Below are 19,562 nucleotides of genomic sequence, written 5' to 3' on the forward strand. Positions count from 1 at the left end.
CACCGCAAACAATATGGCGTCGCGGCGGCACCGAGAAGTACTTTTACGCGCAGTTACTTCCGCGCATATCGGAAGTTCAATTGTTTCATTCACTTTCCGCGCCTTTTTTCAATTTCATTTCACTTTCCTTTTCTCGTTATATACTTATTTAAGTTATTCATGATTTATCTTTAATGCTTTCATTTTCATCTTTTAAATAATCATTAATTTTTTTTTCTAATATCTTTCATTATTTATACTTAACGATTTTCTATCATTTTTATGTACATTGTCTTGTACGTATACATAGGCACAACGATATAAACGACAAATAATGTTTATACAGTATGATTTCCATTATATATATAAGATACGATGAAATTGCAAACGATTCATATGATTTTCGTTTTGAAAGGTTTTCTAGCCCGGGTCGATATAAAAGTTGGCGCATGCGTTCGTCCGTATTACATCCTAACGCACCCGTTGATGTTTACTACAGTAGCCAGTGAATTTTATCAGAAATAATAAATTAAGAAAAAGATGTTCGAGCTATATGGACTCAGTAAGGATGGAATGTTATATCGTTCACCGCCACCAACTCGAAAGGACGTTGATATATTAGAGGTAGAGCAAATAAACAGATATTGGTTATGCTATTCAATAGTCTTCCTATGCCGGTCGATTACTATCATCGTATTATCATTATCATTTTTGCTTTTCAATTTTATACAATAATAATGTTTGACTCTTATAATATGTATGTACTATAGAAATTGTACTATAATTCTTTCGTTAAAAGCGAATGATAATCATAGATGAATTTTCATAAAATTTTAGGATGTTATTAAAAAGGATCTATTATTTTTGTATTTTTTTTTAGACTTGCTTACAACTTTCTTCTCCAGAACTTATGAGAAAATTACCGAATGGCGATGCTTTACATCACGTTAAGGAGCAAAATGTTTCGACTTCATTAGATAAAAATAAAGATGCTTCGAGAGAAAATGGTAAGTCTTGGTAATGAATATTATCAATCAGTTTGAGCAATCTTTTTACTTATTTTGCACATCACTGAGTTTTGATTTGCACGACATAGCACATTGCTTTGTATTAAGCCCGCCAGAAAGATTTTCATTTAGCGGATTGTCGCTGTAAAAAAATCCGCGAAAAACTGGCGTAACGGTTAAGAAAGAATATCTTGATTTGATATGATTTCTATTTACGGTTCGACGAATTACTCAATTGCGAAAACAATGCTGACGAGGAAATTCAGCTGAAAGTAACGAAAGATGAAAGGAATCTTCGAGTCACCGTTATGGTAATTTCATGTAAGAATAATGTTACGCGCTTGATTACCTTTTTCCTATGGGAAGCTATCGACGAAGAATGATTTTCAACATATTTCGAAAGTTACAGTTATCTTTTACGTTTAACATTTTTTTGTTTCCTCGACAGGACGTAGCATGAGACGATGGATAATTACGGTAGGAATCTTTTTTTTCGGATGCGCCTTAGTCGTCGCCGTAGGATTACCATTGGGATTGGAACTTCGGAGTTCTCATCTTCTAGAAGCGAGATTGCAGGTCGTTCGGAGAATGCTTTCAGAAGTTCCATTGATCGATGGGTATGCAAAAAAAAAAAAAAGTTGGGATGAGTTGACAATTACATATTTTCTTTAGTCACAACGACTTCGCTTGGAACTTACGAAAACATCGAGGAAATACGAAACTGCAAGATTTTCCGTTCGACGAAGACGTCTCAAGAAACTCTACTTGGGGCCCTCAATGGCAAACCGATCTTGTACGTTTACGTCAAGGTATCGTAGGCGCACAATTTTGGTCAGCATACGTCCCTTGCGAGGCTCAATTTCTAGATGCGGTGCAACTTACTCTCGAACAAATTGATGTCGTTCGAAGACTCACTTCGAAATATTCGACGAAAATAAGACTGGTAACGACGAGTGGCGAACTCGAAAAGGCTCACAAGGACGGGGTTATCGCTAGTTTAGTAGGGATCGAGGGAGGTCACAGTATTGGTACTTCTATGGCGGTACTTAGGAGTTTCTATCGTCTTGGTGCACGTTATATGACCTTGACACACAAATGTAATACACCCTGGTAAGTTTACGCCATGGAAAAAAGGATCACGTAATCGTCAGGAAATTAATAAATTAAAAATTTCTTTTTTACCGATACTAGGGCAGACTCTTGTTCCGTCGAAGATCCAGATAGAGTAGCTCCTGCAGATTTTCAGAGTGATGGGCTTTCGAGTTTTGGAAAAGCTGTTGTCAGGGAATTAAATCGATTAGGAATGCTCGTTGATCTTTCTCACGCTTCGATCAGGACTATGAAAGATGCATTATCTATAACAAAGGCACCTGTTATATTTTCGCATAGCGCTGCCAGATCTCTTTGCAATTCATCTAGCAATGTACCAGACGACGTACTTCGAAATTTGGTAACTATTGGCTATAGGTATTTGTTTAATATCGTTAATTAGCTGATAATTAATTATTTCGCCAATAAACCCGACTTTATATTTTATTATTAACTCTATTAATGTTTCAAGTCCGTTAATGGTGGATTGGTCATGGTTAGTTTCGACAGTGCATACCTTAGCTGTGGAGATAAGGCTTCCATGCACGACGTTATAGGTTAGATAATTATTTATTATGCAATAGTTAATTTATTAGTAATGAACTAATTTCTTACTTTACTAATATTTTTTCCTTTTAGCTCACATAAATTATATACGCCGAATAGCTGGCGTTAATCACGTTGGCCTAGGAGCCGGTTACGATGGAATCCTAAGGTTTACGAAACGTTTAATGAATATTTGTTTCGGTAATATTTTCGACTAATTAGAGCACATTGATACATTTGTCGTTGCTTCTTTCAGTCCACCTACAGAACTTCCAGACGTTTCCGGATATCCATTATTATTGGCAGAATTAACAAGGGATAGACTGTGGTCCGCTTCGGATATAAAGAAATTAGTCGGTGGAAATTTGTTACGTGTTTTGAAGGAAGTAGAAAATCATGCTATTGTTGTATTACATCAATCTCCGGCTGAAGAATGGATACCACAAGAACTCATAGAAGATTCTTTTAATTGTATAAGTATAGATGCTTAATTGTAATTCCAATTAATTTTGATGACTTATTTTTGTTTTTTATAAATAACAATCCAGTTTAATAGATTTTGTTACGATAATGTTATAAAGGAATTGTTTTCTTTTCTTTACGATAATTTTTTTTTATTTCATAGCATCGATATGAAATATTCTATATTCCTACGAGGAAAGAAACGTCGGCTATTTTTGTCGAACATTTGTGTTCATAGCGATATTGCGAAATCGTTTTGAGAAGGGGAAGCCTTTCCGGAAATGTCCTTAACGCTTAACACGATCATTGGAATAGGGTGTACCTGGCCTCGACTATTTGATATTTTTTAATAAAGTGTGTTATCAGGCTATTATAAATCACACTGTTCCATTTGATTAAAATTTTTGTATATCGAGACAATGTATTTCCTCTTCGCATGACTCGTCATTTTCTTTTTGACCTATGCGTTCTGATAAAAATTCTAACGATAAGTTTATTTATCCTGAGTCAGAAACGAGTTAAGTAATAACGAAGAGTTTTACTATCACAAAGGAGTTGCCAAAATGAGGATGCACGTGTTAACGGCCTACGCTCCTAAGATTAAAGAAAATTGTCGAATGTATACGGCCAATCAAATCGTAACATTTGGAACCTACTGCCTTTATTAACTAATTTTATACGTTACTTTTTGACGATAATATATTTCAAACGCGTTAAGAACAATACGACATTTTAATAAAATATATAAACTTATCTTGAATAATATGATGTTGTTAAAAAATAGACGATAAGGATGATTGTATTATTTAACGAATCAAATGTACTCGTTAAAATGGAACGAAGAAGAAAAGTAAACAGGAAAATAATTAAGCAGGAAATATACTTAAATAACAAGAAGAAACGACTATCTGTACTAGTTTTCTTCGAATAAAGTTAGCTTCGATCAGAGCGAGGATCTTAACACTATCTTAGACAGTTAAGTGGGGGAATAGGATGATTAGACTCGCTTCTTCTCGAGCCGAAACTTCAGTTTGGTTTATCGCCTGTCCCGCAGCGTACATTCTTCGAAGCGACGAGCGATCTCGTAGGCGGTAAAAAGCAAACGTGAGAATCTTCAAACGAATATCGAATGAAATAGTACTATGACGGGAAGAGTCGCGAGCTCGAATTAAACTGACGGAGGAGAAATATTTTTTCGTACGCGCGCATGCTCGTCGTTCTCTCATAATCTTTGCCTTTTTCCTCGTGACTTTATATTTTGATTTCGATCGTGCACGGAGCGAGTCTACGCGTCTTCCTAAACAAAGAAATATATTCATAGGATTCTTAGAAAAAAACTCCTATTATAATATATTTCATGTCTTTCTAAGCAAGTGTATATATATACATATATATATATGTATATATATATATATGTATGTATATATATATATGTATATATATATTTAAAGAAATAAATATCAGGTGAGTCCATCGACTTTTCAGTGTTTTTTATAGTGTGTGTTTTCAATTAATGATTAGAATAAAAGAAAAAATTTTTATGGCAAACGATTCGTTTCGTTCGATTTTTGCTTTATATATTATTCCGTATATTCCTTAAATGTTCAAAGATCAAGGCAATAGACGCTAAAACGTAATAGATTTTAATGGCACGTGCCGGCTTTGCATACACGTGGTTAATATTTAATTTATATCTTACTTTCGTTATAATCTCCGAGCTGACGTAGTCGAGATCAAAAACCTCGAGTTCTTCTAAATATAAAGTTACATATTTTTACGCGTTTCGAGATACGTATTAAAGCGATTCTTAATATAATAGAAAACATTTGTGCGGGAATGAAATGAGAATCTCGTGAAACGAAAGTTTTGCGACTCGGAAAAAAACATAGCGCCTTCGTGCTCTCTTAATCATTTAATCTAATATTTCTTTTTTGAATGCTATTAAGCATAAATATAATTTGATAATCAAAATATTTTAAATTGTGATTGATAACGCAAAGTACAAAGTAGATAACGAGAAATAACATATCATTTAAATATTATACATATATTTTCTTCCTATGTTTAATATATTTATATTCTATTATATTTTATTTATATTTGTAATTGTTTTGAGATATACCTCTTGTTTTTTTCGTTTTCAATTATTTATTCTAATCGTATGATACAAACGAGATAAACAACTTTCTTTGCGCTAATTATTTCCAGTGAAAATCTTGATTATCTTTTCAAGAAAACGAAGCGTTTCTATTCTTGTTGTTTTTCGTTTTAATCGTTTTGAATTTTCTCTTCAACTCCTAATTAGCTGATATTGAAGACGAGACAAAGAGTCGTGCTGAGCTTTTCGTAATCATACAATGACAAGAAAAGTTACACCTAATAGAAAAAAACTCTCGAAGCAACGTTAAACCGAGTTTGATAAAAAAAAAAAAAAAGAAAAAAAAAGAAAGAAAAAGAAATGAAAAAAAAGAAAAAAAAAGAAAAGAAAAAAGAAAAAGAAAGAAAAAAAGTCTAGAAAATGAGCTTACGTGCCGATGTAATAGCGTAAATTGATCTATCTTCGTTACGTGCTGGTACTATCGGATATTATACAATGCACGATATATAGATATATATGCACATTTATCCGACACGATGTCAGACCGGTTTCAGTGATCATCCATTGACGCGTTTGTCTTCTTCGGAAAAACATATAAGCAATTATAGATTACATAAAAACAATTATGTTATAGACACGCGATAAACATTCGTATATCTTTGTCAATGCCAATGCCGATAGTGCATTGATTTCAAAACGTATGTAAAATTTCAATTATCGTATGTTAATTAAATGATATCTGCGAAAGAACATCAGGATTTATTTGCCCTTGATAGAGAAAGTTCCTTTTTTTACAATTTGTTTTAACTAAAAATAAATAACACTTTAAGCACAATGTTCTTTGAGAGTTTTAATAAAGATCATTTTATATGCGGATATATAACACGATCTTTGTATACCTCTAACTTTTAAAAGATTGATAGAGATGAATGATTAATGAAAAATGTGCAAATGTGTAGGCTATATCATAGTTGTACAAATCGAAATAATTAAAGAAACTGGGCGAAGGAGAAATGATATCGTTCGATGTCTGCGACACGTTGCGTACCTCTTTCATTCTATGCAAAGAAGCAGGACGATCATCGTCGTCATCGAACGACGCATTTTTTCTTAATAACTTAACTCTCGGCATTGTTCTTTGTTTCAGAGTTACGAAGCGATAGGACGAAACCGCGAAGTTGACGACGACGACGGGGATAAGGTTGAAGAGGAACGAAAGATGAGATACAAGGTTAGACCTAGTCCTTGCTTTTCTTCTTCTTTTCATTTTTTTTTCTTTTTTCTTTTTAATATATCTTTTTTTTCCTTTTCCTGCCGCAATCGTGAATCTTAGAATCATTATTTTCTTTAATATCAACTGTCCCTGGAGACGACACATTTCCCCTCTCTACCTCGTTTTGTGGATACGATATGTTGCTACACCTGCATAAAACATAAGACGTATACTTAAATGTTCGAATACGATTGCCTTCTTTGATCACTTTGAAATTCCAATATGAGCGTACAATGAAATAAAAGATCAATGGATGCGAGGATCCTTGTAGGAAGTTGTTTGTTCCTCGATATATGTATATGGACGAAAAATGATCTATTGATACGCGTGTCATTGTTAATGTTCGACTTTTTAAATGTTAATGAATTATGAATGAAAATTCGCAGCATTTCTAAAACGATGTTTTTTTTTCTTTTATGTATTATTCGAAGTAAATAGGTACATATTTGTTATAATATAACAAATACGTAATAGGTACATATGATGTTACATGTGTTATTTTAAAACGAAGGTCATGTATATGACTCGTCGTTTATTCTATAAATGACTTGCAATTAACGAAAATGTATATTAAGATCGATAGCAATGAGTATTTATTTCAATGTCTATTTTATGTTTCGTCATGATCGAAGTGAAATCAACGATCTCTTAGAAGATAAATGGAGCGTATAGATATCACCTTAAATAGGATATAGTCTGAGAGATTAAAACTAATAGGAAATCGAGCACTTGACACCAATAATGAATGTCTCTTCGAATATGTGCATTAGTATCGCTTTGCCTCTAACAATAATTATTAATTATAATAATTGTTTGACAAAGACGATAGATCGCCATCGATCGATTTAATCGCAAACTTTTTGCGCTGTAAAAGAAAAAATCAAAATAAACGAATCTCGTATGGCTGATAAAAAAAAAAAAAAAAAAAAATCATAAAACTTGCTCAATTGAAATATATTGTATACAGTTCGTACTTCGATTTAAAAAGTTGAAGATCTATAATAAGAATACTATCGTCGTATATTCGTATAAATAGAGTAGACTCGGTGAGAGAGGAAGATAGGCGTTATCGTTCGGCACGTCTCTTCTATACACACGATTGGAGCTAAATGAATCGATTAATTACCGTAGTTAAGGATTAATTAAAAATCATATCAATCGAACAATGACTTTTGACGATATAAATAAATATTATAATCGATAGATCTCAAGTGCGACTTCTTGTTCTTTCGATGGATATCGTGTATATACATATGTACGAATATATATATTCATATGTATGTATGCACAAGTAATATTCGTTTATAGTAGGAAGCTATTTTCTTGAAATTATATATTGTTTCGAAGCACCCTTACGCAACTATATTTCAATGATTTCCCTGACAGAGGGGAGAGGGGAAAGGAGAGAATATACTGTTCATTTGGATGGACTTTAATAAGAGGAGGATTATTATAGATTACAGCAGGATGTAAAGAGAGGAGGCGCGTAATGCCGAGGTAATTCCATTGATTCTAGAGCAAGGTGAGACCTTCGATCGTATGTTCTCGTGACGATGGTTAACACTAAACTAAGTTCGATTAGGTAAACCGATTAGGTTTTTTTTTATCATTAATCCTATAGAAAAAAAAAAGTATACAATGAGGAAGATACAAGGACGAAACGCTTCGAATGACTGAACGAGATCAAAATAACGCATACGATTTTTATACGATGGAATTATTTTTTAAGATCTCGTATTAGTTCTATTTTTTTGTATTTTCTTCTTTTTTTTTGTTTTAATTATATAAATAATGCCTCTTCGTTTGTTAGATCTGTCTGTCATTGATTCATAAATACTAATTAATAATAGATTAAATCGACGTATTTATTAAAAGGTCAATTGGTCTATTGTCGATTTAATGTCAATTGCTAGTTATACTCTCGATTTGAATCATAACTATTTTATTTTTTTTTTTCTTTTTTTTTATAGGTGAATGACCCTGAAAACAGTGGAAGGGGAGTGGACGATGGCAATAATAAAAATTCAGAACTCCCATGGTGATTATTATTAAAATTTTTTTTTCTTTGAATCGAATAAATATTTGAAAAACATTTTTATCTTATAGTCTCAACAATATATGTATATATATATATATATTCATATATTTTGTTAATATCTTGTAAACTTTTGACACAGGCAATGTAATCACGGAGACGAAAAATCGAGCAGAAAGGAAACAAGGCTCGTGATAATCGTTGTTTTATTAACGATAACTGTGATTACTCTTGTTGTTACCTTAACTTTGCAAATGATTGTATTTTATAAGGAAGAATACAAAGAAATGTGTCAGAGCGAAGAATGCATAAAAACAGGTATCGATTAAAATAATATTTCCTTTACATTTGTTTTTTGTCATCGTTATCTATTAATCTATCGATCAATAATATATTACAATTCCAAAAAATTTTGCTTCTAAGCTATTTTCTCGTCTTACGAATTAGAAGATAACACATCTCGACCCCGATTCATCATTATCTTCTATGTTCTAACGTTCGTTGAACCTTTCAAATATTAAATAAGATGATAACATGATTTCGACCAATACTTCCGCATTGGAAATCTTATTTGTTTTATCATTAGAAAATAATCTTCTCGTTTCAGCCGCGAGAGTATTAGAAGCAATGAATAAATCCGTAGATCCTTGCGACGATTTTTATAGATTCGCTTGCGATGGCTGGGTCGCAAAGCATCCGATACCTCAGAGTCAAGTATCCTGGGATCAATTGAGTCTCCTTAGAGAATATCTCCTCCAAGATTTAAGAATTTTATTAGAAATGTCTGATAAAGAGGATGATCTAAGACCTGTTAAGTTAGCAAGGTCTCTTTACAGAACTTGCATGGATACGGGTAAGATCAAATGTCCAATCACGAATCTATAAGATATCAAAGATGATGAATTATATTGTTGCATTATTCATAGTCACGTTTATGTTATTAAACATCCGCATTTATTTTGTATGTTAATGATATGAGAGTAATTTTCTAAACGCTTATCATGTATTTATGATATATCACGTAACGCTGTTTATGAGATCAGGTATGGTGATAACGTTAGAAACTATTGATAAAAACATAACCGGAACTTGTCTTATACATCTTTGTATATAAATAAACATATACTTTTTAAAAAAAATATATTTATTCGTATATTCAAGTATATTATTTTTAGCGAGCATCGAAACGTTGGGATTACAACCGATATTCGAAGTATTCAAAAAAATAGGATTACCGACGGATCCACCTTTACAAGTCAAAGTTCCTCCTCTTGATTTATCTCGAATTGCTGGTACAATCCGAAGAATATTAGGCTTGAATCTTTTGGTTAATTTGTATATTAGCGAGGATATACGAGACACGACGAGAAACAGAATAATGGTAAGATTATATTTTTAAACTTGCCAACTGTTTCCCAAAATAACTTGGTTATATTATTTGATGATTATTATTTGGTAGACGGAGCAAGTATCTCCAGCTTTTAGCGAACGATATCTCCTCGATCCTCAACGTTTTCAGTCAGAATTAGGTGAATATAAAAAATATATAAAAGCTATGATGGAATTTGCTGGGGCTGGAAACAGAAGTACAAGTTTTGCGGATGAAATTTTAGAATTTAGTACGAAAATTGCAAAGGTAGAATATGTTATCCTGAAATGATCCATTTAATGTCTTGAAAGATTAAATCTTATATCGATTCTTTATCCTTGAATAGATCATGGATACACCAGAGGAAAGACGTAGCGTACATCACTTATTTCATGATGTTACCATTGATGAGTTACAACAACTGACTGATCTACGTGTACAACAAGTAATATATCCATTACATATATAATGAATATATCCAAACGAAAATATATTTTTTTAGTGGAACTGGACGAGATATCTGGATGGTATATTTGAAAATACAAATGTGACCGTAAATACAGAGAGTGAAAGAATTATTGTAATGGATCTACACTATTTACAGAAATTGCCCCAACTACTTGCTATTACGCCGCCTGCTACGATAGGTATACTTATCTTCTCCATCATTGTTGAACTAGCTGCGCGTGGTTGTCTCAACACTTTAATATTCGTTCGTTATACGTACTCTAATATTCAACACATACATATGTATATCATATATTATATATAGGTCAAATATTTTTCAATGAGTATTTAGAAAGGGAGTTAATGATGTTTCATTGTTCAACTTAAAAAGGACTGTTGTTTCAAATGCGAACAATAGTTTACTAACGTTTATTTGTTATCATTTAAAAAAAAAAAAAGGATGAAAAATCGAATAACTAAAAGAACGTATCCCCATAATCTAATGAGGCCAGAGAGAGCAAAAGGTTATCGTACAACCGCGTTACTCATGGCACTTAGTGACATTGTTTTCAATTATTCGCTCACTTTGGCTAAAACTATCCGATCTTTGGAAAAAGTTCCTAATTAATACTATTACTGAATTCTTTTAGCACGTTTTATCTGGTGGAGCGTATATTCAGCGATTACGCCGCTTACACTGCAAAAGTTTCGTGATCTTGGCTTTCAATTTTCTCAAAAAGTTTTTGGTCTTAAAGAAAAAACGCCAAGATGGAAAGGTTGTACAGGAAATGTTAATGCTAACTTTGGCATGGCTCTAAGTTACGTCTACGCTCAAAAACATTTCAATGAACAGGAAAGGGAAAAGGTCAGTGATCTATATGTTTGAGATTTATCTTCTTAGATCTCTTCAAAGTTTATGTTAAAACTCGTCAACTTTTTGTTATGAAATTATAAAATTGAAATATGTAAAATATACAAAAGAGGATAATTTTAGGCTTTAGAAATGTTAATGGACATTAGGGCAGCATTTGATACAATGGTTAAAGAATTAGATTGGATGGATGCAGATACTAGACTACGCGCACATAGAAAATTATACGCAATGAGACCATTTGTCGGCTTTCCAGAGTGGATTACTAATCCAGAGAAATTAAATAAATTTTATGAAGGTGTAAGTTGGTATTATTTTAAAATAAAAAAAAAACATTTGAATCTATTGAACAATTTCTATTGCAGGCAGAAGTAATAGAAGGAAAATTGTTTGAAACTTTTCTGAAACTGACGGATGTAGGCGTTAAGAAAAATTTAAATAATTTGCGAGAAAAACCGGATAAAAATCGATGGATATCCACTGGAACTACTGTTAATGCATTTTACAGCGCTATTTTAAATTCAGTCAGTAAGTATATATCATTACATCAATAGTTAATAATTAATAATTAATAATTAATTTAATGTAATACCTTTTTTGCCATTTTCAGCTTTTCCAGCGGGTATTTTACATCCACCATTCTATGGAAATGGAATAGAGTAAGCTTGGTATAATTACATCTATTTTCTGTATTTTCGGAAATACTAAAAACATAATTTTGTTAAAAAAAAGAAAAAACCATTTGCAATATTGAAAATAATGAACATTTTTATATAGATCAATCAACTATGGTGCAATGGGTGCGATTATGGGTCATGAACTTACTCATGGGTTTGATGATCAAGGTATAATGTCCCAAATACATTGATTCATAGTAATTATACATTGATTTATAATAACGAAAAAAATTACACGATTTTTTTTTTATGTCAGGTCGCAGATACGATGAAAACGGCAATCTCAGGCAATGGTGGAGCGACGAAACATTGCAACATTACCATGAGAAAGTCGAATGTATCATCAAACAGTACAGTAGTTATCATCTTCCTGAGCTGGGTAACAATTTTACAGTGAGTAATATTCTCGTTGAAAATATACCAAAATGTGCCAAGGTATATTGGCTAATTTGCAAAGACAAAGAATTACTAATGATTTTTCAGGTAAATGGCATTACAACTCAGGGTGAAAATATTGCTGATAATGGTGGAATACGAGAGGCTTATAGAGCCTATCAAAGATTGCAAGCTCGTAATTCGCATCAACGAGCTTTACCTGGCCTTTCAGAATATACCCACGAACAATTGTTCTTCTTAGGCTTTGCACAAGTAAATATTTCATTGCAATTAATTTTATTTTATAACGGTCAACAACCTTTTTAAATACATATTTATTTCCAATTATTTATGAAAGAAAATGTAGCTACTGAACTAATCATTCTTTCTAAAATAGCATAGATCGTTATTTACTAAATTATTAATATACACAGAACATGTTTCTTAAGTTATTAAAATTAATAACATAACTTTCTCCAGGTTTGGTGTGGAAATTATACAAATGGAGCATTAAAATCTAAACTTATAGAAGGTGTCCATGCACCAAATCATTATAGAGTAATTGGAACATTGTCGAATAATGCAGAATTTGCAAAAGCTTGGAAATGTTCAACTAATAGTCGTATGAATCCAGAACATAAATGCATCTTGTGGTAAATGTTTGCTATTTGACTCAATCCAAAATATATTTGTACAATTGTGACAGAATGTATGAAAAAAGCATAAAACTGTCATATTTAATTTAAGATTTATATTTATATAGACTGATAGGAGCTAGTGAATAATTTATTATTACTCTTACATTTTGTGTATTCTGAACCTCATTTTACCAACTGTAAATATCATTCAAAAAATAACTACTTTTTCAAGTTACTGTTGTCTTTTTCTTTTTATTTGACATTATAGAATGTTGTCCCTCTTTTATCGTTTTCATTTTTTTATTAAGTTTGTTATTACTTTCTTCTACTTTAATTAATTCTATTTTTCTTTTCTTCTGAATATTATTACCAGATTCCGTATTTTTCTTTACAGTTTTTTTTATTTTTTTGGAAGATATCTGAGTAATATCTTGCACTATCTCATCTTTTTTTCTTTTCTCAATGTGTAAATTTTTCTTTTTCTTCTTATTATTATTCCTATCTTCGATTAAGCTTTTCTTCTTTGGTGAAGGAGAAGTGTCTTTTTCTACAGATTCAATACTTCTTTTATTCCACATATTATTTTTACTACATTGTTTGTCTGTATTTAATTTTACTTTCTTGCCTGGAGGATTATTATCTTCTTCTATCCATTCTGCTCTTCTTGAATTACTTTTTGATTTAGCAATTGATTTTATATCACAATTATCAACAGATGTCACTTCCCAATCATCATCACAATTTTCTTCCACAATAACTTCCTGTTGCAGTCGGAACATATTTTTGCTTTTTACTTTCTGTTCAATCTTTGATTGAATTTCTTTTTTATGAATTATATTATTATATGGCATTGCAAGCGTAAGACAAGTAATTCTAGCACCACAATTAATACTCTGCAACATATCTATTTTATGCTTAGTAAACCTCCAAAGTTTAATTTCACCAGAACTGGATGCTGTTACCAATAAATCATCTTTGTGTGCCATACATTTAATTCTAATATCATGTGCCAATGTATTTAATGTATGCACAGATTTATCAAGATCATAAAATTTAATTTGACCATTTTCTAACCCAACAGCAATCAAGTCATCTCTTAAAAATTCTACACACACGATTTTGGAATCAAACTGTACTTCATCATCAATGCCTGCCAATTCTACCGAATATATATCAATTTTTTGATTTACTGCCAAAAGGTATTTTTCTCCATTTGGACTCCACTTTAAGACTGTAATGTTTTTAGCATCCAGTTTTAAACGCGGTACCAAATTCGTAGCATATGCCTGTCGTCCTTTAACTAAGTTCCATGTTCTAAGAATACCATCAGCTCCTGTAGATAAAGCTAATTTCCCTGTCGGATGTATAGCTACAGTATGAACAGATAAACCTTTATGTGGCTTTTGCCAATGTTTTTCAATTTGCCAATTTCCACATCCAATGGCAGCTATTGTCCCATCATTACTACATGAAAATAAATGTGACGCTTCTGGTGTAAAAGTTATATGGTTAACAGTATCTACAAAGAATAATAAAAAATTTGATAAAACATAGGTTTAAAAATATAGATAATACTATTAAATATAATTATTTACCATTATGATGCATTAATCTGCCAGATTCTATTCTATTACGTAAATCATACAAATAGATTGAGTCATCTGCACCAGCAGATGCTAAATAATATTTATTGCTAGCAACACTTCTTATACTGGCCAGATGGCTATGTGTGACAAAACTTTTCTCAAGTTTATATTCCTATAAAAAAATATTTTAAAAACATAACCAACAAAATATAATTATATTAAAGTATGAAATATACAAAGTACTGTGTTTCTACTGTATTTAAATAAAAGATTATACATACTATTTCACATATATCTCAATAACAAAATTATATTAATATAAATAAAATATGATTTCAAAACATTCCGGTTAACCGGTTTTAATAACAGCATCCATAACCTATAAATGTTTTTGAAAAAGTTCATTACTTACATTTACGATATTAGATACTTTATAACCGAGTAAATACTGCTCGTAAGTACCCACAACAATTTCAAAAGGATCCAACGTATCTAAATCTAGTTTCATGACGACTGTCTTAAAGATACAATTTATTTAAACTCAGTAACTTTACTTACACGCGTAAACACAACGAAATGACACAACCTACTAACTTTGACTTCCGTAGTAAAGTAATACCTTCTCCCCTCCATTTCAATTGTATCCATACACTATTGGTTTCCGACACCAATGAGTGTGTCGTTGAGTAGATATATATATATTTATACAACTTTATACTTCAAACATCTCTAATTTTTCTATAAAATTGATAAATTTTAGTTTTTTGTCATGTTTATAAAGATATAATTATTTTTTATTGAAATAAATATTAATATACGGTTATACTTATTATAGGTGTACTTATCTTAGATTATATTTATATTATTTAAATTTGCATAAAATTTTTTTTTGGCTTTATTTAATAATTTTTCCAAAAACTGATTGTTCACAAAAATTACTTGAAAACTTAATCACTTATTCTGCAATACATATACAGAATTTTGGCATGTATTCATTTACATGTATTCATTCAATATGGAAGGAGTCCATAATGTGTGTACATACATTGACATTATTTTCGAACTTTATTAAACAAAATACGCTGCAAGTTGAGCCATTTTATCCTTTGGAGGACGTGGTTTGCCACGACTACGGCCTTTGGCATGTCCACGTCCACGAGTTGCAACTGGTTTTGATGCTACTGCTCTATGTTTTTCAACAAGCGCTCTAAATGCCGGGGTACAGAAAATACACCCAGATGTTTCAGTTGCTTCATCAGGTAATTTACTTTTATCCTAAAATTGAAAAATTATATCAGCAACATGGAAAATGTTATAATGTAAAGAACAGATTATTAATTATCACCTGTTTATATTCAACATTTATCAACTGTGCCCCACAATCACATACATCAGAATCTACTGTTATTTTGTGAGCATTTTCAAACAAATGAATAATAACATCACAACGATTGCACCCAACTTTCCATTTAGGTGCTGCTGAAGGATCCAAAACAAGAATTCCTGTATCACATTCTAAACAACTGGATACTCCATTAGAATTTAAACCATGGGGACATGTTGGATGTGTACATAAATTACAACCACTCATTCCTTTCTTCATATCTCTAAAAATTTCAAATATAACATTTATATTATTATTACACACTATATTGTGTATAAATTAAAATTTATACTTTGTATATATTTACCTAAAAGGTGGATTATTATAGCAATATGGACAAAATGTATAACTCTTGCCTCTTGCTCCAGTTGACCAAGATAATAATTCAAAGTCATCTAGTGGACACTTTAATTCTTTATAAATACGAATATTTCCATTTTGAGGTAGATTATACGTTTCATTACAGTGTGCGCAATGCATTCTTGAAGGTTTGGTTTGTATATACTTCATATAACGTCGACATTTACCACACCTGTATGATTTAATATAATATAACAAATTTCCAAAGTTAAATTGAACAAAAAAAAATTTACTTTGTACCTTGAATGTGCTTTACCAGAAGCTGAAAGTGGAGAAAAGGATACTTCAAACAACTGATCCATGGCTTCTATACTTTCTACAAAATAATGAAACTTTTGTCTAAAAATTTCCACTGTATGTTGTAAAACAGCATGAAAATCTGCACGACCCTGTGCTATTAAATTCAGTTGTTCTTCTACTGCCGATCTCATAGTTGGTAAAACTAATTCTGGATCTATCTAAATACAAAAATCATTATAATAAATATAAATATAACAAATAAATTGCATATATTTCATCATACAATGATGGATAACATTGGAAAGTACCTTTTGATACCCATGAACTAAAACTATACCTAACGAAGTAGGTACTAGTTTTCTTCCTGCTGCAATGGTAACATAATTTCGCATACAAATATTGTTTATGTGTACTGGAATAGAAGCATCTGTTCCAATACCATGCTTTTCCATAAGTGATATTAATTCTGCTTCTGTTAAATAATCCGGAGGTTGAGTGTAACATTCAACTAATTTGGCCTGTAAATAAGAAGACAATTTTGTTATAGTATTACGAAAAATATAAAAATAAAATTTAATAGATAATATAATTAACCTCTTGAATATCAACTTTCTCTCCAAATGAAATCTTTGGAAGCGTATCATTGGTTCCAAGTGATTGCCAAGTAAGAATACTAGTATATCCAGGATCTAGTAATGTACGCCCGGTTGCAGTAAATAATTCCATCCCTATTTCGAATTTGATTACCGTGCTCAAATATTTACAATCTCGTGCCACCTAATATTTGAAATTAATTATGTAAATAATTATATATAAATATGCACATTTTTTGTTTACAGTTTCAATAGAATTCTTACTCACAGTTGCAATAAAATGTCGCGTAATATAATCATATAATCTCCACGCATCACCATCTAATTCATTTCTAGTAGCATGTTTCATAGGAGTAATAGGTGGATGATCTCCAACATCTGTACCTTTTCTTGGAGTATTAATTCCTCTTTCTAATATTTTTTGTACTTGTTCCCCCCATTCTGGATTATTTTGTTGTTGCTTTAATACTGTCCTAAGAATAATAAAAATCTTAAGTAAATAAAAATGAGAATTTATTGTATTATATAATTATATATACGTAAAAAAAAAGTTTAAAATTAAAAACAATATAATATTAACTAATATACTCCTTTTTTCCTACTTACATTAAATCGAAATTATCAGGATATGATGTTGTTTCTGTTCTGGGATAACTAATGTATCCTTGGGTATATAAACGTTCTGCTATCTGCATAGCATGATGAGGTCCCATTCCCAAACCAGAGCTGGCTACTCTCATCAATTCTATCGTATTTAAAGCTATAGGACGTGGTTTTGTTTTTTCTGTACTTTGCACACTTACTACACTGAATATAATATAACGAAATATTTTGTGCTTTATACTATATATACTATATATGTGTCATATATTTATAAAATACTCACGTTGCATGCGTATACTCTTTAACATGATTTAAAAACATATTTGCCACTTCTTTATCAAAAGATCTTATACGACTCCAAGTCAATGTAATATCTTGTCCATCTGGTGATTTGATTGTAACCTATCAAATATTTAAATTCATATAGAAATTATTATTCTCATAATATTTTTATTTATTTTTAATAACAAAAAAATAAGTACCTGGAGGACCCAATACGGATCAGGCTTGAAAGTCTGAATTTCATCATGCCTTTGTACACAAAATCCCAAAGTTGGTGTTTGGCATGGACCATAAGAAATAAGTGACACATCTAAGTCACCATATTTTCCCTAGAATGATTTAAAAATTATACAATAATGTATTTTTTTTTTTATATATAGATAAAAAAGTATCAAAGAATTATACTTGAAAGAATTTTGTTTGAAATCTGGTAAATGCACAACCAATCCGCAAATCAAGCTCTTGACGTGCATCTACGCTTTTGGCTTCATTCTCATTAGGTTTAATAAGATTAACAAAAGCATTTTTTATATCTTTCTCAGTAATCGCAGAAAATCTAGCACGCCAAATATCCTATAAATTTTTTAAATATAATTAATTTAAGGAATACAATGTACATATAAAAAAAAAATTAGAAATATCATTAGATTACATTTGGAGTTAATTTTCTAGATGATCCTTGTTGAACAGCATGGATTACTTCAAAACAAATATTTTCACCTTCCTTATCACAATCTAACCATAATATTAAATAATCACAATGTGCACCTTCTTTTGCGAGAAAATATGGAATTTTTAGTTTTGGTGCTGCTTCCTTCTTTTCTGTAGGGCATGAGAATAATTCTACCTAAAAGATTGGTATTGTCTATAAAATGATTCCAATGCATACAATTTAATATATTTATATTATATATCAAAAACACACAGGATCAACTTTATCCCAATTATTATATTTGCCAATAAAGTCTAAAGTCATAACATGACCACAAACAGATGTCATTTTGAAGTTCACTGTTTCTGATCGGAATTGTCCTATCCATTCATGTATTGAACATGATCCATTGAGAGCTAAATAAATACAATTATAAAATATATAATATATATAAATATAAATTATCTAAGTTAAAAATAAAAGCTAAAATTATAGTAAAAAAATATCTAATTACCTTTTGTTGATGCACACCGACCATTACTAAGAATATTAGCAAGAGAAGCTGCCAAAGATGGCTTCTCTGCAACCATTAATGCAGTCTTCATATTTATTATATTCTAAATGTTATCCACTTTACATATCTTGTAAAAACCTTTTACAGAACTTTCTCCTTCAAGCTTAAAAATCTTAACATTCATTTACAAATGAATTGTAAATTAGATCAGTCGGTATTCTAACTATCATTTTTTAGATTTGAATAGAAGATTCTAATAAATAAATTAATTTATTTTAATATCACCTCTTTCAATCTTCCATTAGTTTATAATAATAATGTATAATAATAAATTAACATTCGCAAAATCTTATATCCAAAAAGTTTGAACAGACTAAAATAATTAAATCTCCATGTTATTAATGATAATAACCATGATACACAGTTAACATTAACTATTGTGTTTACTTAGAGCCGCCATCACAGAGGTCTCTGATACTTTC

General features: G+C 30.9%; 4 protein-coding genes and 1 long non-coding RNA gene across 12 annotated transcripts; 2 read left to right on the forward strand and 3 right to left on the reverse strand.

The window, feature by feature from the left end:
- The first annotated feature begins 460 nt into the window (after positions 1 to 460).
- On the forward strand, positions 461 to 3,417 carry LOC118450016 (dipeptidase 1). Of its 3 annotated transcripts, XM_035885333.2 has the most exons (9): positions 461 to 603; positions 860 to 986; positions 1,435 to 1,603; positions 1,659 to 2,096; positions 2,178 to 2,436; positions 2,548 to 2,632; positions 2,715 to 2,790; positions 2,878 to 3,092; positions 3,247 to 3,417. In XM_035885333.2, exons 1-9 carry the CDS (start codon positions 520 to 522, stop codon positions 3,255 to 3,257), a joined length of 1,464 nt encoding a protein of 487 aa, XP_035741226.1. In that variant the 5' UTR covers positions 461 to 519; the 3' UTR covers positions 3,258 to 3,417. The 3 variants fall into 3 exon arrangements, 2 of the variants coding, with proteins under 2 accessions (XP_035741226.1, XP_035741225.1); XR_004840559.2 differs by lacking the exon at positions 3,247 to 3,417 and having other exon boundaries at positions 2,178 to 2,453; positions 2,878 to 2,941; XM_035885332.2 differs by lacking the exon at positions 3,247 to 3,417 and having other exon boundaries at positions 2,878 to 3,241.
- Positions 972 to 2,963, reverse strand: LOC118450018 (uncharacterized). The gene is made up of 4 exons (XR_004840561.2): positions 2,691 to 2,963; positions 2,169 to 2,341; positions 1,336 to 2,069; positions 972 to 1,252 (listed from the first exon to the last, which is right to left on the reverse strand). It is a non-coding gene; the product is annotated as an uncharacterized LOC118450018 (long non-coding RNA).
- Positions 3,418 to 4,106: 689 nt separating the features above from the next.
- LOC118450014 (neprilysin-11) lies at positions 4,107 to 12,885 on the forward strand. 4 transcript variants are annotated; one of them, XM_035885329.2, is made up of 17 exons: positions 4,117 to 4,547; positions 6,329 to 6,412; positions 8,425 to 8,492; positions 8,632 to 8,807; positions 9,097 to 9,342; positions 9,665 to 9,870; positions 9,949 to 10,125; positions 10,205 to 10,303; positions 10,361 to 10,505; positions 10,956 to 11,170; positions 11,300 to 11,476; positions 11,542 to 11,704; positions 11,787 to 11,835; positions 11,954 to 12,021; positions 12,110 to 12,246; positions 12,337 to 12,501; positions 12,709 to 12,885. In XM_035885329.2, the coding sequence occupies exons 2-17, from the start codon at positions 6,401 to 6,403 to the stop codon at positions 12,883 to 12,885; spliced, it is 2,280 nt and encodes a 759-aa protein (XP_035741222.2). In that variant the 5' UTR covers positions 4,117 to 4,547; positions 6,329 to 6,400. The 4 variants fall into 4 exon arrangements, with proteins under 4 accessions (XP_035741220.2, XP_035741218.2, XP_035741222.2 ...); XM_035885327.2 differs by having other exon boundaries at positions 4,107 to 4,187; positions 12,110 to 12,501; XM_035885325.2 differs by having other exon boundaries at positions 4,115 to 4,547; positions 12,110 to 12,501.
- A 187-nt stretch (positions 12,886 to 13,072) lies between these two features.
- Positions 13,073 to 15,223, reverse strand: LOC118450015 (p21-activated protein kinase-interacting protein 1-like). Of its 2 annotated transcripts, XM_085663723.1 has the most exons (4): positions 15,047 to 15,223; positions 14,865 to 14,969; positions 14,462 to 14,624; positions 13,073 to 14,385 (listed from the first exon to the last, which is right to left on the reverse strand). In XM_085663723.1, the coding sequence occupies exons 1-4, from the start codon at positions 15,098 to 15,100 to the stop codon at positions 13,094 to 13,096; spliced, it is 1,614 nt and encodes a 537-aa protein (XP_085519849.1). In that variant the 5' UTR covers positions 15,101 to 15,223; the 3' UTR covers positions 13,073 to 13,093. The 2 variants fall into 2 exon arrangements, with proteins under 2 accessions (XP_085519849.1, XP_085519850.1); XM_085663724.1 differs by lacking the exon at positions 14,865 to 14,969.
- A 46-nt stretch (positions 15,224 to 15,269) lies between these two features.
- Top3beta (DNA topoisomerase 3-beta) lies at positions 15,270 to 19,545 on the reverse strand. 2 transcript variants are annotated; one of them, XM_085663718.1, is made up of 15 exons: positions 19,081 to 19,545; positions 18,840 to 18,982; positions 18,567 to 18,761; positions 18,320 to 18,487; positions 18,115 to 18,243; positions 17,916 to 18,034; positions 17,636 to 17,836; positions 17,298 to 17,502; positions 17,031 to 17,213; positions 16,745 to 16,954; positions 16,437 to 16,654; positions 16,144 to 16,368; positions 15,798 to 16,059; positions 15,498 to 15,727; positions 15,270 to 15,412 (listed from the first exon to the last, which is right to left on the reverse strand). In XM_085663718.1, the coding sequence occupies exons 1-14, from the start codon at positions 19,169 to 19,171 to the stop codon at positions 15,521 to 15,523; spliced, it is 2,556 nt and encodes an 851-aa protein (XP_085519844.1). In that variant the 5' UTR covers positions 19,172 to 19,545; the 3' UTR covers positions 15,270 to 15,412; positions 15,498 to 15,520. The 2 variants fall into 2 exon arrangements, with proteins under 2 accessions (XP_085519844.1, XP_035741217.1); XM_035885324.2 differs by lacking the exon at positions 15,270 to 15,412 and having other exon boundaries at positions 15,521 to 15,727; positions 19,081 to 19,252; positions 19,366 to 19,545.
- Between the last annotated feature and the right edge of the window lie 17 nt (positions 19,546 to 19,562).

This window comes from Vespa mandarinia, chromosome 23 (genome assembly GCF_050613455.1).
Source record: "Vespa mandarinia isolate Hongniang chromosome 23, ASM5061345v1, whole genome shotgun sequence".
NCBI classification, from domain to species: Eukaryota; Metazoa; Arthropoda; class Insecta; order Hymenoptera; family Vespidae; genus Vespa; species Vespa mandarinia.

Excerpts from the sequence above, each read along its gene's own strand:
- LOC118450014 (XM_035885327.2), top strand. Across the intron at positions 10,304-10,360 it reads CTGATCTACGTGTACAACAA|TGGAACTGGACGAGATATCT; the intron begins GTAATATATCCA and ends ATATTTTTTTAG. Across the intron at positions 12,502-12,708 it reads TCTTCTTAGGCTTTGCACAA|GTTTGGTGTGGAAATTATAC; the intron begins GTAAATATTTCA and ends AACTTTCTCCAG.
- Top3beta (XM_085663718.1), bottom strand. The coding sequence starts at position 19,171 with ATGAAGACTGCATTAATGGTTGCAGAGAAGCCATCTTTGGCAGCTTCT. Across the intron at positions 17,503-17,635 it reads CCTGATAATTTCGATTTAAT|GACAGTATTAAAGCAACAAC; the intron begins GTAAGTAGGAAA and ends TATTATTCTTAG. Across the intron at positions 17,214-17,297 it reads CGCGACATTTTATTGCAACT|GTGGCACGAGATTGTAAATA; the intron begins GTGAGTAAGAAT and ends TTCAAATATTAG.
- LOC118450016 (XM_035885332.2), top strand. The coding sequence starts at position 520 with ATGTTCGAGCTATATGGACTCAGTAAGGATGGAATGTTATATCGTTCA. Across the intron at positions 604-859 it reads AGGACGTTGATATATTAGAG|ACTTGCTTACAACTTTCTTC; the intron begins GTAGAGCAAATA and ends ATTTTTTTTTAG. Across the intron at positions 1,604-1,658 it reads GAAGTTCCATTGATCGATGG|TCACAACGACTTCGCTTGGA; the intron begins GTATGCAAAAAA and ends TATTTTCTTTAG.
- LOC118450015 (XM_085663723.1), bottom strand. The coding sequence starts at position 15,100 with ATGGATACAATTGAAATGGAGGGGAGAAGGTATTACTTTACTACGGAA. Across the intron at positions 14,970-15,046 it reads ACTTTACTACGGAAGTCAAA|ACAGTCGTCATGAAACTAGA; the intron begins GTTAGTAGGTTG and ends TGTATCTTTAAG. Across the intron at positions 14,625-14,864 it reads AAGTATCTAATATCGTAAAT|GAATATAAACTTGAGAAAAG; the intron begins GTAAGTAATGAA and ends ATTTTTTTATAG.